General features: G+C 42.5%; 1 protein-coding gene across 1 annotated transcript in view; it reads right to left on the minus strand.

Moving 5' to 3' along the window:
* PRKAR1B (protein kinase cAMP-dependent type I regulatory subunit beta) overlaps positions 1-21,183 on the minus strand; it is a 93,256-nt gene that overhangs the window by 28,110 nt on the left and 43,963 nt on the right. The window contains exons 5-7 of the mRNA XM_066329700.1: positions 12,921-12,982; positions 12,129-12,175; positions 4,168-4,326 (exon numbers count right to left, since the gene is read on the minus strand). Coding sequence (XP_066185797.1) covers positions 4,168-4,326; positions 12,129-12,175; positions 12,921-12,982 — 268 coding nt within the window. The remainder of the gene's footprint in view (positions 1-4,167; positions 4,327-12,128; positions 12,176-12,920; positions 12,983-21,183) is intronic.

Below are 21,183 nucleotides of genomic sequence, written 5' to 3' on the forward strand. Positions count from 1 at the left end.
ACATTCCTGCTGGAGCATGAAAGAGCGAGCCCCTGTGCATTCTGGCCACGGACACCAAGCAGCCCACATGGTTCTGGTGCTCTATACCACAGATGTCAGGGGGATTGCAGCCTTTGGAGTAGCTTTATGCTTTGGCCACCACACAACCTGCATTTTATGGCAACCCAAAATCCTCCTGACTTTGTTTTATCTCAGCTGAAAAAAACCCTAGTTGTTAAGGAATTTGTTCTCGGGTTCAAAGCTGTAAAAAGATGGTAGAAGGAACCCAAAATAGCATAAATAAAATGAAGTATAACATTAGGAACTGACTCTCCTTGATTTGTCACGACTTACAAACTAATGTTATAACTCACTTTCTGTGAGCAGTTTGCCAGACAGGTCAAATGCATTGAATCCCACACAACTCCACTCCCAGAGCCAGGTATTTTGGACCATGGAAATTAGAGGAAAGTTAAATTATTCTGGATCAAGTCCTCCTAAAGAAGAAATTGCAAGAAATTAATACTTCAAATTTTCTCAGTCTGGGAACTGAATTGTCTAGGGGATCAATCTGATGTTGGGATACAGACATTTGCTTCTCTGGTATTTGTGGTATTTGCTATATTTAGAATACAAATATTGTACTACCCTGGGATGCTCCCCATTCCATGATGCTCTCAAATCCAAATTGCAAAGAAGAGGGCAGAAACTGAATTCCATGAGAAGCTTACGGCAGAAAAAAATCCTTTGCTCTCTCCCAGAAGAATGTAAGCAAATAAATGTTGAGTAGATACACAAGTGTGTGTGTCTGTGCCCATGTGCACACACACAGAGAACATATACATAAAAGAATTTGCAACAGAGTGAAAAGTATGTAACCCAGCAGAGATGATTCTATGAATTAAATGGAACACACAGATGGACAGATAATTTGTGAGGGTACCAGGGAGGGAATACATTGAAGAGGGCTTTTGCACCCCACCTAATACAATGAATTTCACGGCGTAACACTTTGTCAAGGACTGCAGTGAAAGCCAAACCAGTTCAAACAATTTCACTGCACATTCTGACAAAATGACCTATCCCAACATCTACAATCATCACAGCTGCTAAAACAAACTTGAATGTGACCTTCAAGCCATCAGAGTACCTAAGCTGAGACAACGAAATATAAAGAAATATATCTGTTTCAACAAACTTCCTCTGGGACAGGCTAAATAATAAATGGATGACAACTGTAACTAAAAGCCAGCAGGAACTTTCTGCATCAGGCTTTGTCCATCCATAAAAAGGAAACCCCAAACTCCAAACCTCCTGAGATACATTTTATTCATACCATAAACCAGTCAGGATCAATGAGACACTCAAGTGGGGAAAATGGCACTAAGCAGAAATAAAAACAAGAAATTATTAAATGGACCAAAATAGCACCTGCAAGGAGAAATGAGGTGGAGACTCAAGTGTCTCATGACAGGATAAAATCTAAAAGGCAAGTGTGGATCTGAAGGCATGATTTGCAAATAAATATTTACAACTCGAATAAAATTTCAACACTTGACTGAGAAAACACGGGGCTGGTCATGGCAGGGAAGGAATGCAGATGAGAGGAATGACTATCTGGGGTTATGGAGGGACTTTATCTGACTACAGCAAAAATCTTTGGGAGAAAAAGGTCATTTATTCCTTGGACAAAAGGATTGGCAACCAGAAAATAAGAAAAGAGAAACCTGCCTGCTCCCAAGTTTTGAAACCATCTTAAATTAAACATTTCAAAAGGTACTCTAAGCATCACTACTTCTTATTGAAAGGCAGAAGTATTTCTACATTCAGAATACCCAGTTAGAGGCTAACTCCCATGTTTCTTGGAGTTGAGAGGCAGCTACTGCACTTCAACTGAGCACAGCAAAAGCAGCCCCATAATGGTGGAGTCAGCTTCAAGAATGAAATGCAGCCACTGAAACATGATGTAATTAATTCTTAGGCTTGGGGAAATGTGCAGAGAGCCACTGTAACCTGCCCTCACATGACTGCACAAAGACAGGTGTCTCATTTCACCTACAGCAATGAAATTATCCACCCTGCACCTACAAATAAATGGGAAGATGACAGGATTCATTCAGTGAGGGTGGGTAAATTGCATTCACCATGGGCTGCATTTAAAATTGGACATTTTCTATACCTGCAGCAAATAATTTACCATGAAATATTTCCTATCTGAGTGCTGGGAATACTAAAATAATGCTGTCTGGGTATCTAACACAGTGCAACAGACCACCAATTTTTAGTGGCCTCAACTGTGAAAAAACCACAAGAGGCAAGAGAGGGATAGAAATATATCCATGTTAATCAAAAGGTCTCATCGACTACAGAAACTGAGCTTGCTAGGTAAGGTACAGCAGGCACTGGTCCAGACATGTAAATTAATTTGAAAAGCACTTAGCACTACACTAGAATCTAACAGAAGTACAACCATAATGTACAACCAAAACTAGCATTAAAAACACAGTCTTCTCCACTTGGGACTTTAAATCCTTTTAGCAAAGTCCTGTCTCTGCATCAAATATTCATCTTCTGAAGTGTGCTATCAGATGATAATGGATACGTGACCAAACCTGACAGCTCACAGGGCTGCTTGATTTTAGGTACCTCTAGTTCCATCAACACCAACACAGAAATCACCTGCAGGCTGCAAAGCCTGTGAACCTGTCCCTTCAGTTCCTCACCACATGCTTACAGGCAGCTGCAGAAAGCTCTGCTTAAAAAGCCAAGGAATATGTACCTTGTCCTGACATTTATTTCCCTCTTACATTCCTTTACTTTTGAATTTTGGATTCTTCCTTGTAGTTTGCAGGTTCATCACAACAGTTATCACAGACACCCCTCCACTGCATCCTTGTTGGGCATGGGACAAATCAGTTGGGTGTGCCTCTTACATCTCTTTAGAAATTCTCTTGCTCTGTGTTTTAGGAGTACCTCTGCCTGCTTGCCTTCACTAGGAACCTGTCAAAACTATTCATCCTGCTTATCTGCAAGAGAGAAGACAAGACACTTTTCATAATGATTCCTCTCTTTTGTCCTGGAGCCATCAGGCTGAATATTTTGGGATAGGATAAATTTCCATCCGCTGTACTCTCCCAAATGCCAGTGTGATGTTTGTTTATGTGACTCTGAACTGAGCCCATGAAATAAGGAGTGAACACCAGTAGTGCTCATACAGACACCCCACAGTCATCACACACAGGCTAAACAAAGATCACTTCTACACTGCTGCTTAAGAATTAATCATTTAAGGGTAAAATCTACTCAGTTCCTTTGCTGGTTTTTCTGTTTTCTGTAACACTCACTGGAAATACAGATGATCTCAAAATTGTTAGCCTGAGAGCAGAGTGTCATTTCCTTCAGATCAGAACAGAACAATGCAGCTTTTAGAGACAAGTCCTATTGAGAAATAAGCTTTACATAGAGTAATGCCTGTTAATTATCAAGAAGAAAGGAATATTTTATGGAGAAAGAAGATATGCACATGGACATTGGAAACAAACTCATAAAAAAGTTATGACTTTGCTGAAGTTAATTATCTGTCAAAGTTTCCATTATAAACTCACCACTGAAGAACCAACAGCAAATCCATAAGCTAGCACACGCCCCAGGTGCCACAAAGGTCTGCAGAGCTCCGCTGCAGGGATGAGGGAGTTTGAAAGGGGCAGAGCAATGAATCATTAGCAGCTACAACCCCCTGGTATGTGTGGCTGGGTGCTGGCTAACAAAGATGGAGGGCACAGTCCAAGCAAAGCTTTTTATTATTTTAGTGGAGCTGGATTTACTTTCTATCATCTGCCTTGAGGAATGTAATACAAGATCAGACAAAGACTTCACAGGCAAGGGGTGCTGCTGAGAGATATTTCCAGGCTCACGATAAGGAGAGGATTTGCATTTGGTGGGTAACAGAGGCCTCCTGAGGTTTTCATTCACAGAACAGTTATGCATAATGTTTCTCAATTGCATTTCTGACTCAGCCTTTCTGCTGAATCCTGTCCCCTTTTCTTTCAGTTCACTTCATTCAGTCACTCAGTGGTTTTGTCGTGTCCGCTCTCTTTCACGCGGAAGCACCAGAGTTCTCTGAACACAGAACTGTAGTGAAAGTGAAAAACACCAACTCCACAAGGAAGCCCTTGCCCACAAACTCACCATCAGGATGCGTCTGTAGCTGTCTCTGTCGATGCCCCAGAGCTTCAGGTCTGTCTTGGCCTTGACAGTGGCAGCCCGGGGGGTTCCATAGATCAGCGCCAGCTCCCCGAAGCTGCCTCCTTCTCCAATGCTGGTCACCCACTCCCCGTTGACATAAACCTACCACAACACAAGGCAAAAGAAGAAAAAAGCACTTTGGGGACTTAGTTGGAGTTCTCTCCTAACTGCCAGCTACCTAAAAGGCTGTTAGCAGTTTCCTTTCTAATTGTCAGTGTTGGGGAGACAGAAAGAAAACAAGAGCGTGACACTTCCAACAGTTGGTCCCCAAGGAGGAGAACAACCTGCTCTGTGGACAGAATTTCAAGTTGTCTTGCTTCAGTACAATGACTTTATTTACTCTCTGGGTTTTCAGCTCCCATGGTTAGCTGGCATCATGTTTTCCCCCTTGTGTTCAAGGCTCAGGCAGTCAACAAGCAGAACTGTCACAACTTTGGCTTTTTATTAACACTGTCAGACTTGAAAGGAAGGAGGTTTGTTGATATGTGTAATGAGGATTACTGAAATGTGCCATTGCCATGAAATGAAAAACAGTCAAAACAAGGAAATATCTTTTGAAAAGGAACTTTTTTTTCCCTCTTCTTCCCTAAGCCTAGTGCCTCCAAAACTCATTTAAATATAACTATACAGATCTTATCCCTTAGTGAAGATTAGTAAGGGCTTTGGATTTGAGAAGCTGTAAGCAGAATTACCCTTTAACATCAGCTCTGGAGAACTCAGGAAGCAGAGTTTGACCCACATCCTATTTAGGTACTATATCCTCTTGGAACATGATATGGATTGATATCACTATTGCCATATTTTTTCTGGATGATGTTTAATTTGAGAAGAATTCCTGCACTTAAGTGCTATGTGACATTCTCCCTGGAGGAAGGGGACTCGTGCAGGTGTTTTCTGTTGGGCAGCTTTTTCCTCACTATTTATTCATGAACAGTGCTGCTCTTGAGCCATAGGAGTGCATGCAAAGGCTGCTGTGGACTGTGCATTCTGCAGCTTGCTGTAAACCATACTAGAAACCCTTTCAATTCTGTCTCTGTGAGTTTGGAGGGCAGGAAAGGCTGGGTGCATTTACTCAGGGCAGAATATAGCCCAACCTATTACAGACGAGTAACAGCAGAAATCAACCAGTATTCATTTCTTTTGCTTGGAAGTTCTGTGAAGAAAAATAATATGAAAAAAAGAGGCAGGTATTCTCATCTTAAGCAGAAAAGTATTGCAGAGGCAAAGACCATAACCTGACACCAATTAGTGAGCAATAAACTAGCAATTTTTTAACAATGCATGAATTAGAGATGTGCTTAAGCTGGGCATGAGAAAAGATGGTGACCAAAATAAATGAACTGGGGTCAAAACTCAACAACTTGTCAGTATTAATCTTAATTCCATCTTTGTTTTATGATGAAAAGGCTTATTACAAAATACAGCTAGAATCAATCCCAATTTATCTTCACCATATTCAATTAAGATTTGCTCCAGCTCCTGCTGATGCCAGTGAAATGCTGGTTTCAGTAGGAGATGGATGAGGCCACGAAGAAGTTCAGCTGATCAAGAGACCTCTTGGGTATGAGCTGAAAAGGAGCAGCTGAACTCCAGGCAATGTGGTGGTTCCTGGTGCTCCTGGAACATCTGAGGATCAAGGGGCTTAAAAATAAAGAGTAAAAATAATCCCAAACAGGCAGGTGGTTGCAGACTGCCAAGAAAAAGCTGACGCCACAAAAGCTAAAGCTTCATTTCATCACCATGACAGGATGAATGTCACCCAGGAGAATATCACACAAGAGAACAGCAACAGCCTTCCCTTTCAAACTTTCACACTCACCACAGAAAGAAAATCTCACAGAATATTGAATCTACTTTTGATTCTCCTCATGATGAAAAAATGAAAGCAAAAAAAAAAGAAGTTTTTAAAAAGCCAGGCAAACCCAAGCAGTTTCCTGGTGAAATGAGTGGGTAATTCTGTGGGGAGTTTTTTTGTTGTGGTTTTGGTTTTTTGTTTTGTTTTGTTGGTTGGTTTTTTTGGTTTTCTGGTGGGGTTTTGTTGTTGTTGTGGGGTATTTTTTGGTTGTTGTTGTGTTTGGTTTTTGGGTTTTTTTTTTTTTTGTTGTTTTTGTTTTTTTTTGGGGGGGGGCCCTATTTTTTTTTTTGTGACAAGCAGGAGAAATGGATGAATAAAATGAGGGTTCTGAAAGGCTTGTAACACAGTGAGAATGTATGAACATTTCTAAACTCTGTTAGTTCACTGCAAAATTACCCAGATGTATATTTAACTATAGGGATTCCCTCCTTCTGCAGGAATTTCACTGGATGGGTTCATGGGGTGTGCTACACTACAGTAATCCATGTGTTCTCAGTAAAAAGTCTCAGGGATGGTGGGGAAAATCTGAACTCCAATGGGTTTTGGATCACATCCTGAATGTCAGCTGACATGGTACTCTTGACTCTTTTTCAACACACCAAAAATACATGTACATGCGCGGAGTACATGCTCTTCTGCTGAACACAGATTTTGTTACTGCAGAAGGGTCTGAATTATAAGCAGGAAAATAAACTTATTCCAACACATATTTTTTAAGCAACATGGTGACATTTCTTGTTAAAGCACTGTGCAGGATGTGACTGCAGCCCAGAGAGGGGAATTATGCTGGTAAAACACAAGACTGAGCAAGTGAAGGATGGACATTTAATGTAGCACAGTCGTTATTTAGAGAGGCTACTACTGAACTGCTCCAAGACTCCTTTAATTTTGCTGTCTTACTTGACAAGACTGTACAAAACATGTTTGACATCTCGCCTTAAACAGTTTATGCAACTGGTCATTCCTCCACCCTAAGGGTGTCAGGTTTAAAGTGCTCTGAGGTGAAACCAAATCACTGATCTGACAGTCTTTGGGCCCAGCACTCACTCCCCCAATAAAATGTCATTTCGAATATCAGTCTCTGAAAAAGAAAACACTGAGAATAAGTTGTTTTCTAGAAGCAAAACCGTTGGACTTCATTCTCTGCAAAGGCCTAAGTCAACACTCAGCTTCAGTGTTCATGATGAAGTTAAAGTGCATTGATGGCACACTACAAAGCCATCCTGCCCTTTAACGGAGTTCAGCTCCACTATAAATCCCTTTAAAATAGATTTTTTTAAAGAGAAGTGGAAAGGAAAGAAGTTCTGTTTGTAAGGTGTGGGAAGCAAAGCTATTTTAGGCTCAGAACAGCTTATGAAAGTCGATTTTATATGGCAGCAGCTCAGATGATCTCCCTATTTATCCTAAAAAAATGCTGGGCTGAGGTTTTGGCTGAGCCAGTTTTAGGCATTTGTGAACTCTCCCCAAAGTGGTGAGTACATAAATGAATTATTCCTAATTTTCACTTGACCTGCCAGTCACAGATCCATAACAGCTGGAACCTTCTTTCACGCAGCTGAAGAGGAAAAGTAGAAGTGCAGATGCCCAAATATGACCAAGTCACCACGACCATCTGCTTTCCACAGAGCAAAAGTACTTTACATTTCTATTATTTGTTCATCTAATATGAACACTGCAATTTCTGGGGGCTTGAGAATCACAAATTTTGTTTCATTTCATTATCTTTTTAGGAGGCAAATGGGGTGGTATTTCCATGGGCGCCAACTGTGGGAGAAGTTGCAGAGTCACACAACATTGAGTACCACAGAAATGAATCTGGGTCTCCCTCATCTTCATGTTCTTTCTCTGGAGATGCAGGAAGGAACCCTGGCCATGAGCATTTTACCTTGAAGGTAGGATATCAACACCTACCTCTGAGCTTCACTGGAGTCAATTTATCCTTCCTTTAATTTTGTATTGCTGATTTCAAGTTAACTTCTAGGGTTTTTTATTTTTTTGTGCTGCCACTTTGTGATCTGTGTGGACAATCTAATTTGTTCCAGGCATGGCAATTCTTATGTCTTAAATCCCCTCCCTTGTATCTGTTTGTAATAATTTGTGCTTTGTGTCTTGTCAAGCCTTAATATTTGTTATCCAAAAATGAAGATGAGTATTTCTTCTTGGGAAAATGAAGAAGGGTGTTTTTATGTGGCTAGTTTTCTCAAAGACAGTGTTTTACTTCTAAGTTTGAATTTGAACATATGAACTTGGAGATTGCCTTAAGAATCCTTAAAAGTTCAAGATGAAAAACTCCATTAAAATATTCTGCTTCAAATTTTAAAAGCCAACCTTCTGATTTCAGAAAAATCATTGATGATGGAAGAATTTAAACTAGAAGCAATCTATGGAATCTAACCATTAAATATAAATAGTTTTAAAATCAAAGAGTATCCTCGCATAAAACACTCTGTAATTTTCATCTTTGTAAACACAAATTAGATAGTTTGTATATACAAATAAGGACTTCAGGAAGATTTGACTTACAATCAAAAGGTGATTTTATCGATTGTCCCCAGTATTCATGTACAGGTTCATGTAGAGATTTAAAGAGACAATACAGACATTTCAGAAAAAAACACTGAAAAGTTTTCATTTTGATTTTCACCATACTACAGCTTGGCTGCTGTTGTCTTACAAGAAGAAAACTTGAGAATGCCTGTAGAGAAAGTTGCTGTGACATTAAATAGAATAGGAAGTTGCTGGGTCTAAAAAAAAAATACATCTGTTCGAAAAGGGCAGTCAGCGGTGCTTTTTAAAGTAAAAATGTGAGGTTATGAGATCAAAATAACAAACAGGAAGTCACTTTATACTTAGAAATATGGATTAGAGATTTTTGCAAGTCATATTTTAGCAGGTACTTTCAACATCTTTACTGGAAACTGTAATTTAAGTTCTGCCAGCTCTGTTTTGGCACACGCTCCCATTTGTCTGAGCAGGAAATCTTCCAGTAGATGAGTGACCTCTAAGACTTCAAAGTTTGTGCCATCATCTAGCTCGTGTGCACTGCACCCATCTGCAGGGACAGGCCAGGAGATAAAATTCCCCTCAACCCTGATGTGTTAAGGAGGAAGACAGTGATTGATAATACAATAATGCCAGCTTTGGTCAAAGTGTATCTGCTTTGTAGGATATAGCAGAAGAGAGAAAAAAACCCTTGTTTTCCAAGGCCTACCTCTTCCTCATTCTAAAATCCTTCTTTTACATATGAAAATTTGTGCCCTTCCCTTGGGCCACAGAAGAAAATGTACAGATATTTTATTCAGTGCTAAGAAGGCTTGTTTATACTCTAAGCAAATGTAAGAGTTGAGAATGAAGTGTTATTATATTAAAAAAAAATATTTTATGGTGCTTCTAATTTGACTCAGATTATTTTGTAAGGGAAAATTTTAGAAAGTTCTTACTTAGTCTTTGAGTGCCTAAGCCAAAACTCAAACAAAAATTACTTTTTCATGCTGCAGCTTTTTAAAGCTCAAAACACCACACACTGATGTTGTTATTCTTCACTTTGTTGGTGGTTTCTGTTTGGTTTTGGTTGCTTGGTTGATAGATTTTATTGGGTTGTGGGTTTTTTAGGTTTTGTCATGACTTTCTTCCATGGGTAGGGATTTTATGACACTTGCGACCTCCTTTTGGTCCATGTATGGAAAAATCTGGGTGCTTATCAGTCGTGATGACCCCAGAGTATATTGCTCCTTGAATCCACCACTCCTGGTATTCCTGCCACTCCCAAGCAGATCAGGGAATGGCAGCAGAGCCCCTGGGCAGGAGTTAAAGCCTCTGTGCCTGTGCCAACACCAGCTGAACCAGGCAGAAAATGGCTCGAGGCTCTAAGTCTCGGGGTCAATTGTCTCCACTCCAAGTCACTTTTTTTTTTTTTTTCTTGGAGAAGCATGGAAGCATGCCAAAGAAGTATCTGGCAAGGCTTAAATGAACAAGCAGCTCGCTTACTAGAGGCCTGGGGTTTCCTCACACAGCAAAGATTCCAGCAGTTCTGCCCAGAAAGTGGCAGAACTCTTCAGGGGAGAACCACATAGGGGGTGATGGTGCACACGCAGGGGCTCTGGAAGCTGCTGCCTTACACAGAGCAACTCAGCCTGCACTGGTGGCCTGGTGCAGGCTTTGCTGGGAGGGGAAAGCTGGGATCACCTCCCTGCAGCTTCCCAGTGAATGCAGGGAACGTGCAGCTCCCGCAGGAGCAAACACCCCGTGCCTTGCACAGCACCTTGCACTGGAATTCAGGGGGTGTTCGGGCTGAAGTAGTAGGAAAAGCTTCGGGAGGAGAAAGAAGCCAGCTGAGCAGATGGGGACAGCAGTGGAAAGGTGCATCAGGAGGCACCTTGGGGAGTGTGAGGTGGGGCAGTGTGACGGCTGGTCACAGGAGAGTTTGGCCAGACACGGATGGTCAGAAGCTGTACTGGTCTCTGAACAAGCACAGTCCACCTTACATTTTTAAGTCTTGTTGGGAAGTGTTTGTCCCACAGGTGATGTCTGTGCATATCTCTGGGGTCAGGGTGACATTGTGGTGGATCTGTCCATTTCAATATGTTCTAGCAGCTATAGGCTGACTTGAGGGGAGTAGGGAATGATAATGCTCATGAAATAAAAGTTGCAATCTACTCAATGAAATCCTGTTTTGTCACTGTTTTTAAGAGCAATATGTGCCTATAGAATATTAACTCTTTTGCAATTAATTGCAAGGGTTTTGCAAACTGTTTTCTGATGTCATTCAGTCCCTCACTATCCCTGAGCTGAACACTGAAGAAAACTTTCCTAAAGGTGTTGAGAGAGGACAAATTATTTTTAAAGAGGATTAATCTATAACTTCAACATGTGCATTTGCGTGCTTGCGGGTCTGATTCAAAGCCAGTGAACTCATTTAGCTCCCTATCAGTCCCAAGCCAATTATTTTAAAACTAAATTTTAACACTGTTCTATAAATATTGCCCTTTTATTTTCTGGCCCTGTGGATGTGGCAGTGTTTGCTGTGGAGAGGGCTGTCTGATAGGAACAGTGAGTCAGACGGATTTCCTGAGGAGCAACTTCCAGAGGCAGAGGCAGCATGTGAGGTTTCCCAATTCCCAACAATACCAATTAGATGGTCTCCTGACACAAACAGACCGCTAACAGAAAATAACTTTCACTAAAATAACTCTGTGCCTCCTGCCTGGATTTAAAATAAATCACCTTCTTCTTTAAATATGCCAAAGCAAACTCATGTGGGCATCTCAAGAGCAAAGCTGCTAATGAGCAAGTCTGTCCTACCCAGCTACTGTGGGTACATAAGATGTGTGTAGGAACCTCCAGCTAAACTGCAAAAGGGTGAGTTTCATACAGGAGAAGAATGACAGGAGATGAGCAATTTATGATTTGAAAGGCAGGTTCAGAAAGAAGCTTCTTTTCAAAGACTTGCTGATTAAACCACTGCATACTCCTGTAAACATTTTGTGGTCTAACAGATCACTTTACACTTATAATAATCCTTGCTTTATTAATATGCTGCATTGTTCTTATATTTGGACCTAATTTTAAAAGCAAATTAAGGTTTCTAAGATGAAACTCACTGCCTGAGGCCGTATCTCAATTTCTGGAAAAAAAAAACCCAAACAAAACAAAACAAAAACAAACAACACATGAGCTAAGGTAACTGATTAAAGAAAATATTTTCTTTATGGTTGATCTGAACCCTCAGGTGCATTCCAGCATGGTGGCCTGCTCTGCCAAAGGCTGCACACCTCCAGGTGTGGTTAGGGCTCTGAAGATAACGTCATTTGCTTGGTTTTGATACCATTTTCCTGCTTGGAATGGACAAATAAGCTAGGATGTAACACATGCCAAATTTAAAATTATGAACAAATAACACAACAAAGTAAAGGAATGAAACCAATCCTGTGAAATCTAGTTCAAGAAGGAGACAGACCCACAGCACATGACTGGCTCAAGCTCTCCGCCAAAGCACATGGTTTTATTCCGTAGCTTCAAAATAAATATTATACTGTAAGAGCATACTTACATCCACCTCGCCTTGGTCAATCACATAGAAGTTGTCTCCCTCATCACCTGGAAGCAAAATACAAAAGGTGATTGTTTCCTGAAGGTCTGCCAAGCTATCCAATAACTTCCTGCCCCTGTATTTAATCCTGTACATATTTGCACAGGTTTGTACACCAGATTACTTACAGAGAGATTAATTTTCTGAAACATCCTTGCTTATTTGCCTTCATAAATCAAAGTATTGCTATGATTTCCTGCCATTAATTCCTTTCAATTGCATTAATTTATCTCTTTTGATTGATTCAATACTTCACTCAGGGTAAACACTCAAGAGGTTTTAATATAGCCTGAGGGTAATGAAGTCCTCCACAACGTGCTGCAGGCATGCAGGTAAGTTGCCAAGTGTGATAACTCTGATACAGCACAATGAGGTGTTGAATATTCCCAACAACCATAAAAATATTTTCCATCTCTAATTACTCTCAGCTTGCCTGTGCCACCCTTATGCATCCTGAGCTGGGGTTTACTTCCTGGCTATCTTCAGTTAAGGAATGAACATTTGAATTTGAAATGCTGTTTATCTATGTTTAACTGTAGCACTTTGAAACAGCAGAGATCCACCAGAGTGGGGCTCTCTGCATTTGTAGCAAGAGACCTGCATCCATTAACTTATCATATAGCTGCACACTTGGAGGCCTTTGGAATATGGTTATTCCTCCCATTAAGTGAAGAGAGTGAAGTCTCAAATGGAGAGATGTGAATTATAGGGCCCTAGCAAACACTCAGGAGGAAAAATGACAGGAAGAATTACCCTGTTGTATGACCGTTTCTCCTGCGATGTGTGTGACAGGGAACATGGCATCAAATATGTCACTGAAAAGAAAAAAGAAACACTTATTAACAAATAAGACCGATTCCTTATCTAGCCAATAGACCTACCTTCATTGTTTATCTAGCCTTTGTTAACAGACTTTGCAGAAAAAGGAAAGGAAAACATTAGCTGTAACTGGAAAATGAACCTCTGCTGGGCAAGAAATCAAAATAACTTGTTAGGCACAAGCTGTGGTTTAAAACTGAGACCATGACTTGGTGTGTGCTGTTTTGAAAGAACTCCTGAATTGTATGGGGAAAGGCACCTCTTACAGCTGTGCACAAACTGGCCAGCCTGAGTCCTGTGTTGTCTAAACAGAGAGACTTCAGATTTTCAGCTGTGATGGGTTTGTGGCCCAGCAGTGACTGCCAGATGCCCAAACGGGAGCTCTCCTCTTCTGAACATCTGGCCTTGCATTTACAAGCAAAACCTGTTCCACAGTAACAGAGCACATTTGGAAAGGTAGTTGGCTCTAAATTAATGTAGCATAAGAGCTGGCAGGAGATTGCACTCACAGTGCAGAAGAGGCCAAACTCTGAAAATCTCGGCGAGTTACTGGCGAGGAGGGAATCCAAGCGATGCTACAGAAAGAGGGGAGCTGCAGAAGAGCCTGGTGCTCATTAATCACAGCTGAATTACACACCTTTCCACGTCTCCAGCTCGCTGTCACATCGCCTTAAAAGGCCAGGCAGAGCAGTGGGGATGGGAACACACCCTGCACCAACACTTCGGGCAACGTGCCCAAAGCCAGTCCTTTGTTTATTGAGGGAGACAGCAGGCTCTGTGGAGCCAGGGCTTCCTTTCCCCACATCAGATTTTGGGGAACTTATTTTCAGCAGCATGAACCACATCGAGACGGGCGCTCCCCACCTCTCTTCCCCTTCCTATGCATCAGCCTCGAGGGCTAAAGGAAATAGCTCCCCAACAAAAAAACAAAAGGCAGCAAGAGGGGATTGTTAACTGCTCTCTTCCCTGGTCTGGCCTCCAATGGTCCATCCAGGGACCACTGACGACAGAGGTGAGATGAAAGACTTCAGTCTGGAGTGGAGAAAGGACCTCACACACACAGCTAAACAAACAGGGAAGAAACCTAAAATCGTCATCGAAATAGGCAGAAGATCAGCCACCAAATCCATGAAACCTATGCTACATTTCAATGCCTTATATGGAAAATGCATATTGTAAAATCCCATTATTAGCTTATTTCCTGTTCAACTGTTCCAGACTTTATTCAGGCTCAGTTCTAGGAAATGTTTCACTCCTAAGTTCAAATTGCTCATGTCTTTCCTCTTCATCAGTCTGAATGTTTTTGCTCAGGATCACAGCTCTGCATCAGCACCACTTGTAGAAAAACTGGAGATTTCAAACCAGGCACCTCCCACAGCACCTGCAAGGGATGCTCAGCTCATGGCCTATATATAACAAAATGATGTATTTTACTCCAGTTGTTTTCATCAGGCTCACTTCTGCTATTCCTACTCCCATTCAGGAAACACCTCCACCATGGATACAAAGCCTGCTCCAAGGCATCCAAGAGAAACCTCTTCCTCACTTCATTCTGAGCCCCAACGCAAAGTCCTACAACAAATTATTTTGAAAAGCCTATGGACCTTATTCTTAAATCCATTAAGCTCATTTTTGTGATCTTACATAGGTTCAGCATTTCTCCACTTTAAGGGATTTCTCTGCTGGCAGAAACCATCTGCCTGATACAGACAGATCTCTGGAGCTGGTGCCAGTGCTCCAGCTGGAACTGGGAGCTGAGGTTCCAGGGGATGGGGAAAGTGCCACACTGGTGGGTGCCAAACTGCAACAGCCACCAAGGGACTTTGTGTCCATGAGGGAAGTCCAGCTGTTCTTCAGCAGCTCTGGGACTGGGAATTCAGTGACACAGCTCATTTGCCTCCCTCTGGTTTCACCTTGGCTGTGTCAGGGCTCCTCACCGAGCTCTGAGAACAGTTCTGCAGCCTGCAGAACATTTACTGAGGAAAAGGCTCTCTATGAGGCAGAAAGTCTTCAATGTGATACATCCAAAAATAGGTACAACACGGTGAATATCAATAACCAAACCGAAATGTGCTGTTTGAGCAAACTTGGAAGCTTTTCCTTTTTTTAAAATAGAAATACAGAGGAACTAACGACCCACAGTTTCACCCTTTCATCCTTGTTTTAATCCTTTATTTTATTTATAACCTAACAATTGACTGTACAAACAGTGCCCAATAAATTATGTATAGCACTGCACCCTTCTCCAAAATGCTCCACATTTTATTTCTACATCACCTTATCTACCTCACCTCAGTTTTATCAAAAAAAAGAACAATCTCTTTAAAACTCAGGGACCAAATCTTTCAGCTGCCATTGTAATGAACCCAAAACCTATTAGCAGCAACAGCAGATTTACACCAAAACTCTGCTGTGCAGCAGAATATCAGTGTAAATATTCTAGTACCCCATATATGATGGGGTGAAATCTTAATCTTATTTCATTGAAGTCTTAATCTTATTAGACCAAGACCTGGATTTTTAAAGAGACCTGTGAAGGATATGTCATCAAAAATTATTCTGAAGTACATATGAACACAAAGACACACAAGGCACCCAAAGTTATGGTGATGTTGATTTACAACTCCTAAGTTCCAAAGTGAAACCAGGGCATGTCTTTGATACAAATGTAAGCAATCAATAGTATCACAACTGTCAGTGAAAACACACCACCATGTTCCTTTCCTGCTGGAGAATTACTGCTCTTAATTGATATGGTTAGGCCAAGATCTCACACAGCGATTAACGAGTTGAAGTGTTTCTGCTTTTGGATGCTCAATTTGAGATTCATTAAACATCCTCAGATCTCCAATGATATGGATCAGCAGGCAGCCTCAAAGTTTCTCAGCCTACAAGGCAGCCAAGAACTGGGCCTTTCAGAATGGCACCAAAGAAAACCACCCTTCTGGAAATTATCCCCTCCTAAAGTACCAAATGCTTAAGATCCCTATAGGAAATCTGGCTTTTGATTCAGTTCAGACTAAGTGTAGAATGAGTTTGGAAATTTTTATTCCCTCTATCTTCAGCGCCTGAAATAAACACAAAAATGTCACAAGGCTCAATATACCAAAATACTTCAAAATTTTGAAGCATTTGTTCCTGAACCAAGCCAAAATCTGGAACTGCAAAAAAACCAGACCTATTTTCCATCCCCCCAGTAAAGGTCTGATGCTGGCATATTCAGCTCAAGCCATGTGTTCCTGGGCCTGTACTATGTAGAGAAAACAAGCTTTAAATACTGAATAAGTTGAGTAAGTGGTGCTTGCTAAAGGCATAAACAATACAGCCAAGGCCAAAAATATGGTCTGTTGTTTTTCCTTGTACCACGCACTTGTTTATAAGACATCCAAAATCATTCTCTGGCCATTACAGCAAAAAACAGCCCTTACAAACACAGCATTGCAACCAAGCAGAGACTGTAACTACAGCTCTGTAAAAGTAAATGTATTTCTAGTGTTAGAAGGTTTTTTTAAATAATTAAGGCCAAACACATGCAAACACATTCCTAACAACCGCTTTTTTTTTTTTTTTCCAAGCACAAGCAAGGTTAATTCTAGCACAAACAGAAAGCCAGAAAATCACTAGTTAAGTCTTCAAACGTTGAGCTACCATGATTTCATCTTCTGTCTGAGCTGCAGCACCAAGAACACAGCAGCCTCTGTCTCCTGCCCCTGCACTGTTGACACCGACCATGCTCGCAATGCTGTGTGCTCAACTGATATGGAAATGGTTTGATTTTTTGCCAGGATTTTTATGATTGTGCTGTAAATGAGAACCACTCAGAGGGATTTCTTCATTTTGTTGACCATGTATCATTTGCCCTCTTTCCAGATGACTTATTCAGGTGACAGATGAAGAAAATAGGGCACCAGTTCTGATATTTAAGCTGTTGTTTCACAACCCAGACAGCTGCACTGCACCCAGCATGTCCCAGGCTCAGCATCAGCACTTGGAGGGCCCTTTTTCACCCTCTCCAAAGCCAAAGATTTTGACAGGCTTTGCAAGTTTTTTGAAATTTTCCCCACCTCCTCCCAGAGGATCTATATCTGGTTGCTTGTGGCTCTTGGGAGCCAGGCATTGGTTCCAATCGGAATATATCAGGGGCAGTTTTTTGGCTTGGGACTGCAGCTGCAGGTGGTACTGTATGTACCCAAATATCCATGTTTAGATCCAAAGGGGGACACTAGCAGGACACCACTAAGGTTTTCCAGGGGGCTTTCTGCACCTTTGCAACCTATTGATAGTATAATTCAAAAACAAATCACAAGAAAAGATTGTGAGCAGCAGAGAACATACAGGGAGCAGTGAACTAACCCAGCAAAGTGAAACCGAGAAATGTGTTTAGACATGAAATCTCTATCTATTCAATCAAAAAATACCAGCTGTCTGCTTAGGGAATATCAAAATTTAGAAGACTTTTTTTTTTTTAAAAAGGTCAAACATATCAAAGGCTTGCAGCAAGTTTTAACACATAAAGTGTCTTCCATGAGTGTACATGGAATTGCAAACAACTGCAATCAGATCTGGAGTCACAGGGGCTGATCCTCTGCTCTCTGGCATCTGATGACTCCTGGCCACCTGGCCAGGTTGAGCCAGTTCCCTTCTGATGCCAAGAAGGCAAACTGCACTCAGACCAATGAGACTGCAGCTATTTAGACCAGAAAATGTTCTATCACAGTGATTGCAGAATAAATATAATGAAACACTTTCCTGGTTTAATTCAGTAGCATTTTATGGACCCCATTTGCCAAGAAGCAAATGCCTGTGCTAAGAGGAAGCCAGTGGAGAAGGCAGGGCCAAGGGGTTCTCTTTCTCACGAGAAAAAGTGAGTGATAAAAATAAATCATCTCATCTGCTTTTACACCGAGGCCTCTTGGAGTCGACGTAGAATAGGAGATAGAAAAAAAAAAATTATGTGCACTGTGGGTAATATAGCACTGGCAATAGGCAACTGAGAAGAAGCTTGTTAAAACAAAATGAGAGAAAGAGAATTCCAAGCACTTTCAGAACCAGACCATGGCAATGGCCAAAATAGGGAAACTATGTAAGACAATTTATCAGTTTCACAATCAGATTTCTTTCCAGCCCTTGCTGTGCTGAATGCATTGCAGGGAAGGAAAAATGGAAGAGACAAAATGTATACGTGTTAGGCAAAAATGGAAAATCCTCACTGTACCTGCAGGTTATAATTTGTAAGAGTTCAATCAGAACAATTTCATTGTGCAGGCAGCCTCAGAAAGCCTTCAATGTTTGTGCTATGCAGTTTTTCCTTCTTTTGCTATCTTTCTGGCAAAACAAAGCCAGCTCTGTGTTGTTGAGGACAGCTTTAAAAGATATGGAGCTGTTCTGGCATAATTCAACAAAAGACACACAACCTTTTCTCGGAATGAGGCTGCCCTAGCAGCAAGATTCAACTATTTTAAACCTTTCCTACTTACATACCTTTAAAGTTTAGTAAACAGAGTTGATAGTAACTCCACCTCCCTTTAGCTGTAGCTTTGAGTTCTATCAGGGATGGGGGGGGAGGAGGTGGGGGTGTATGGGGTTTTCTTATGTACTTCTGAGATTTTCTTCTGATTTATTTCCTGAAAAGACAACATCTTCCTAGCAATTGTTCTAACAACAGGTCCTCCTGTTCTGCAAGGATGAAGAGCACAAAATTTAAACCAGACTGGCTTCAATAAACATCTGTATGGTGAGGGAATAAACACAGTACTTTACCACTGAATAAACTGCAAGGGTTTCTGCTGTGTGTAAGTACAAGGCTCCAATCCATACTCCTTGCTCCTACAAATGCTGCAAGTCCTTGCTAATGTACAATACTGGAACCACCAGGAACCATTACTATGATTTACTGACTATTGAGAATAAAAGCATTGCAATCAGGTAAAAGAAAAAGTCATTTTTAGAGGTATTTAAAATTAACAGCTCTGAGGTTACAATTGCTATAATCAAATGTGGTGTGGCAGGCGTGTGCCTAAGAGAGAGTCAGTACTGAAGCCTTAACAAAAACATTACCCATCTGCTTCTGCTAATTTCTTTCCTTGTTAGGGCAGCAACAAATTAATTATTGCACCATCCAAAGTTATTAAAAATCTAGAATATTTAATTATTTCATCATAATGGCTGATGATTAGTTACTATTACAAATTAAGACATGCATTGATTTTACCATAATGATCATATAAATTGGACACGAGAGGACATTGTGAATAGAAGGTTAACACTAAAGTCCATGTCTAATTCCATAACATTTATTAAGTCACAAGTCCACATAACTAACAGACACATGAAATAGAAAAAAAAAATATCATCTTCTATTTCTGTGAAGTATTTCCATTTTTACTGTTTTATGAAGTCCCTTTATAGGTTCATTAATTATTACACCCAATGAACAGAGTACAGCTTTATGGGCAGAGCATCAATTCGTTTTACAGGCTCTGTACATCTACGTGCCAATGGGTCACATCATCTTCCACATGTTAACAGCATCTTCCAGAGAGAGTTTCTGCAGGGATCTTCATATAGAAAGGTGCCTGCCATAAGAGGTACAGAGACTACTGCAATAAGAGGTAAAAAAGGGGCAAAAAATGTGGCTCAAGGACAGGGCCCAATCCCACACCCTGCCTTGGATTTTTTTTCTTTTCACCCATCCCTCAGAAGCATCACTTCATTGAAGCCACACTGCCAAGTTGGATTACCTTGGTGGAAATATAACTCCACTTCTTGCTCTCCCCTCCACCTAACCCTTTCCAAAGCCGAGGGAAGAGCCCCAGCTCCAGGTCTGTCAGCATGGCCCAAGAAGCCCTGTGGCAGGGCAGGCACTGGGTGCTGGGAGGCACAGGAGGAACACTGCACAGTGGGATGTTCAGCCCCAGCCCAGGCTCAGGCACAGGACAACCCCTTGGAGCAGCCCCAGCTCCCCAGAGTCTCCCACAGCAGACCAGTTCCATGGCTGTCAATAACCTGCAGCTCAAGAACAACTGCAGGCTGGGCTGTATCTCCAGGACTGTAGCCAGCAGGCTGAAGGAATTCTCTCCCTCTGTTCAGCCCCTCCTGGGCAGCCTGGAGTAAGGTTTGGATTCCCCCACATCAGAAAAACATTGATAAACTGGAGCAAGTCCACAGTGGGCATCAAAATGGTCCAGGGCCCGGAGCATAGAGCAGATGAAGAGAAAAGGGAGAACTGAGTTTGGGCTCTCATTGCTGTTGAGACATCAAGCACAACTGGGAACAGAGGGAATTACCACCTGATCGAGAGGGGAGGGAAAAAAAAACCCCGATGAGGGTGGTCAGAGCCTGCAGAGGGGCCCAGGGAAGGGGATTGTCTCCAGGCTGGGCAGAGCTGTGGCTGAGAGCGGCCAGCTCCGGGCCTGGAGCGGGAGCTGCGAGCAGCGATGTCTGCAAGTGCCGTCCGCCTGCCGGGAGCGCCGGGCTCTGCAGGGAGCTGCTCCCGGGGGATGAGGGGCTGTTCCCGGATAAGGAGGGATGAGGAGCTGCTCCTGGGGAAGGGATGAGGGGCTGCTCCCGGATAAGGAGGGATGAGGAGCTGCTCCTGGGGAAGGAGGGATGAGGGGCTGCTCCTGGGGAAGGAGGGATGAGGGGCTGTTCCTGGATAAGGAGGGATGAGGGGCTGCTCCTGGGGAAGGAGGGATGAGGGACTGCTCCCGGAGGAGGGATGAGGAGCTGCTCCCAGGGAGGGATGAGGGGCTGCTCCTGGGGGAAGGAGGGATGAGGGGCTGCTCCTGGGGGAAGGAGGGATGAGGGGCTGCTCCCAGGGAGGGATGAGGGGCTGCTCCCGGATAAGGAGGGATGAGGGGCTGCTCCCAGGGAGGGATGAGGAGCTGCTCCCGGATAAGGAGGGATGAGGGGCTGCTCCTGGGGGAGGGATGAGGGGCTGTTCCCGGAGGAGGGATGAGGGGCTGCTCCCGGAGGAGGGATGAGGGGCTGCTCCCGGAGGAGGGATGAGGGGCTGCTCCCGGGGATGGGATGAGGAGCTGCTCCTGGGGAAGGGATGAGGGACTGCTCCCAGGGAGGGATGAGGGGCTGCTCCTGGGGAAGGGATGAGGGGCTGATCCCGGAGGAGGGATGAGGGGCTGCTCCCGGGGGATGGAGGGATGAGGAGCTGCTCCTGGGGAAGGGATGAGGGGCTGCTCCT

Source organism: Sylvia atricapilla, chromosome 15, assembly GCF_009819655.1.
Source record: "Sylvia atricapilla isolate bSylAtr1 chromosome 15, bSylAtr1.pri, whole genome shotgun sequence".
Classification (NCBI taxonomy): Eukaryota; Metazoa; Chordata; class Aves; order Passeriformes; family Sylviidae; genus Sylvia; species Sylvia atricapilla.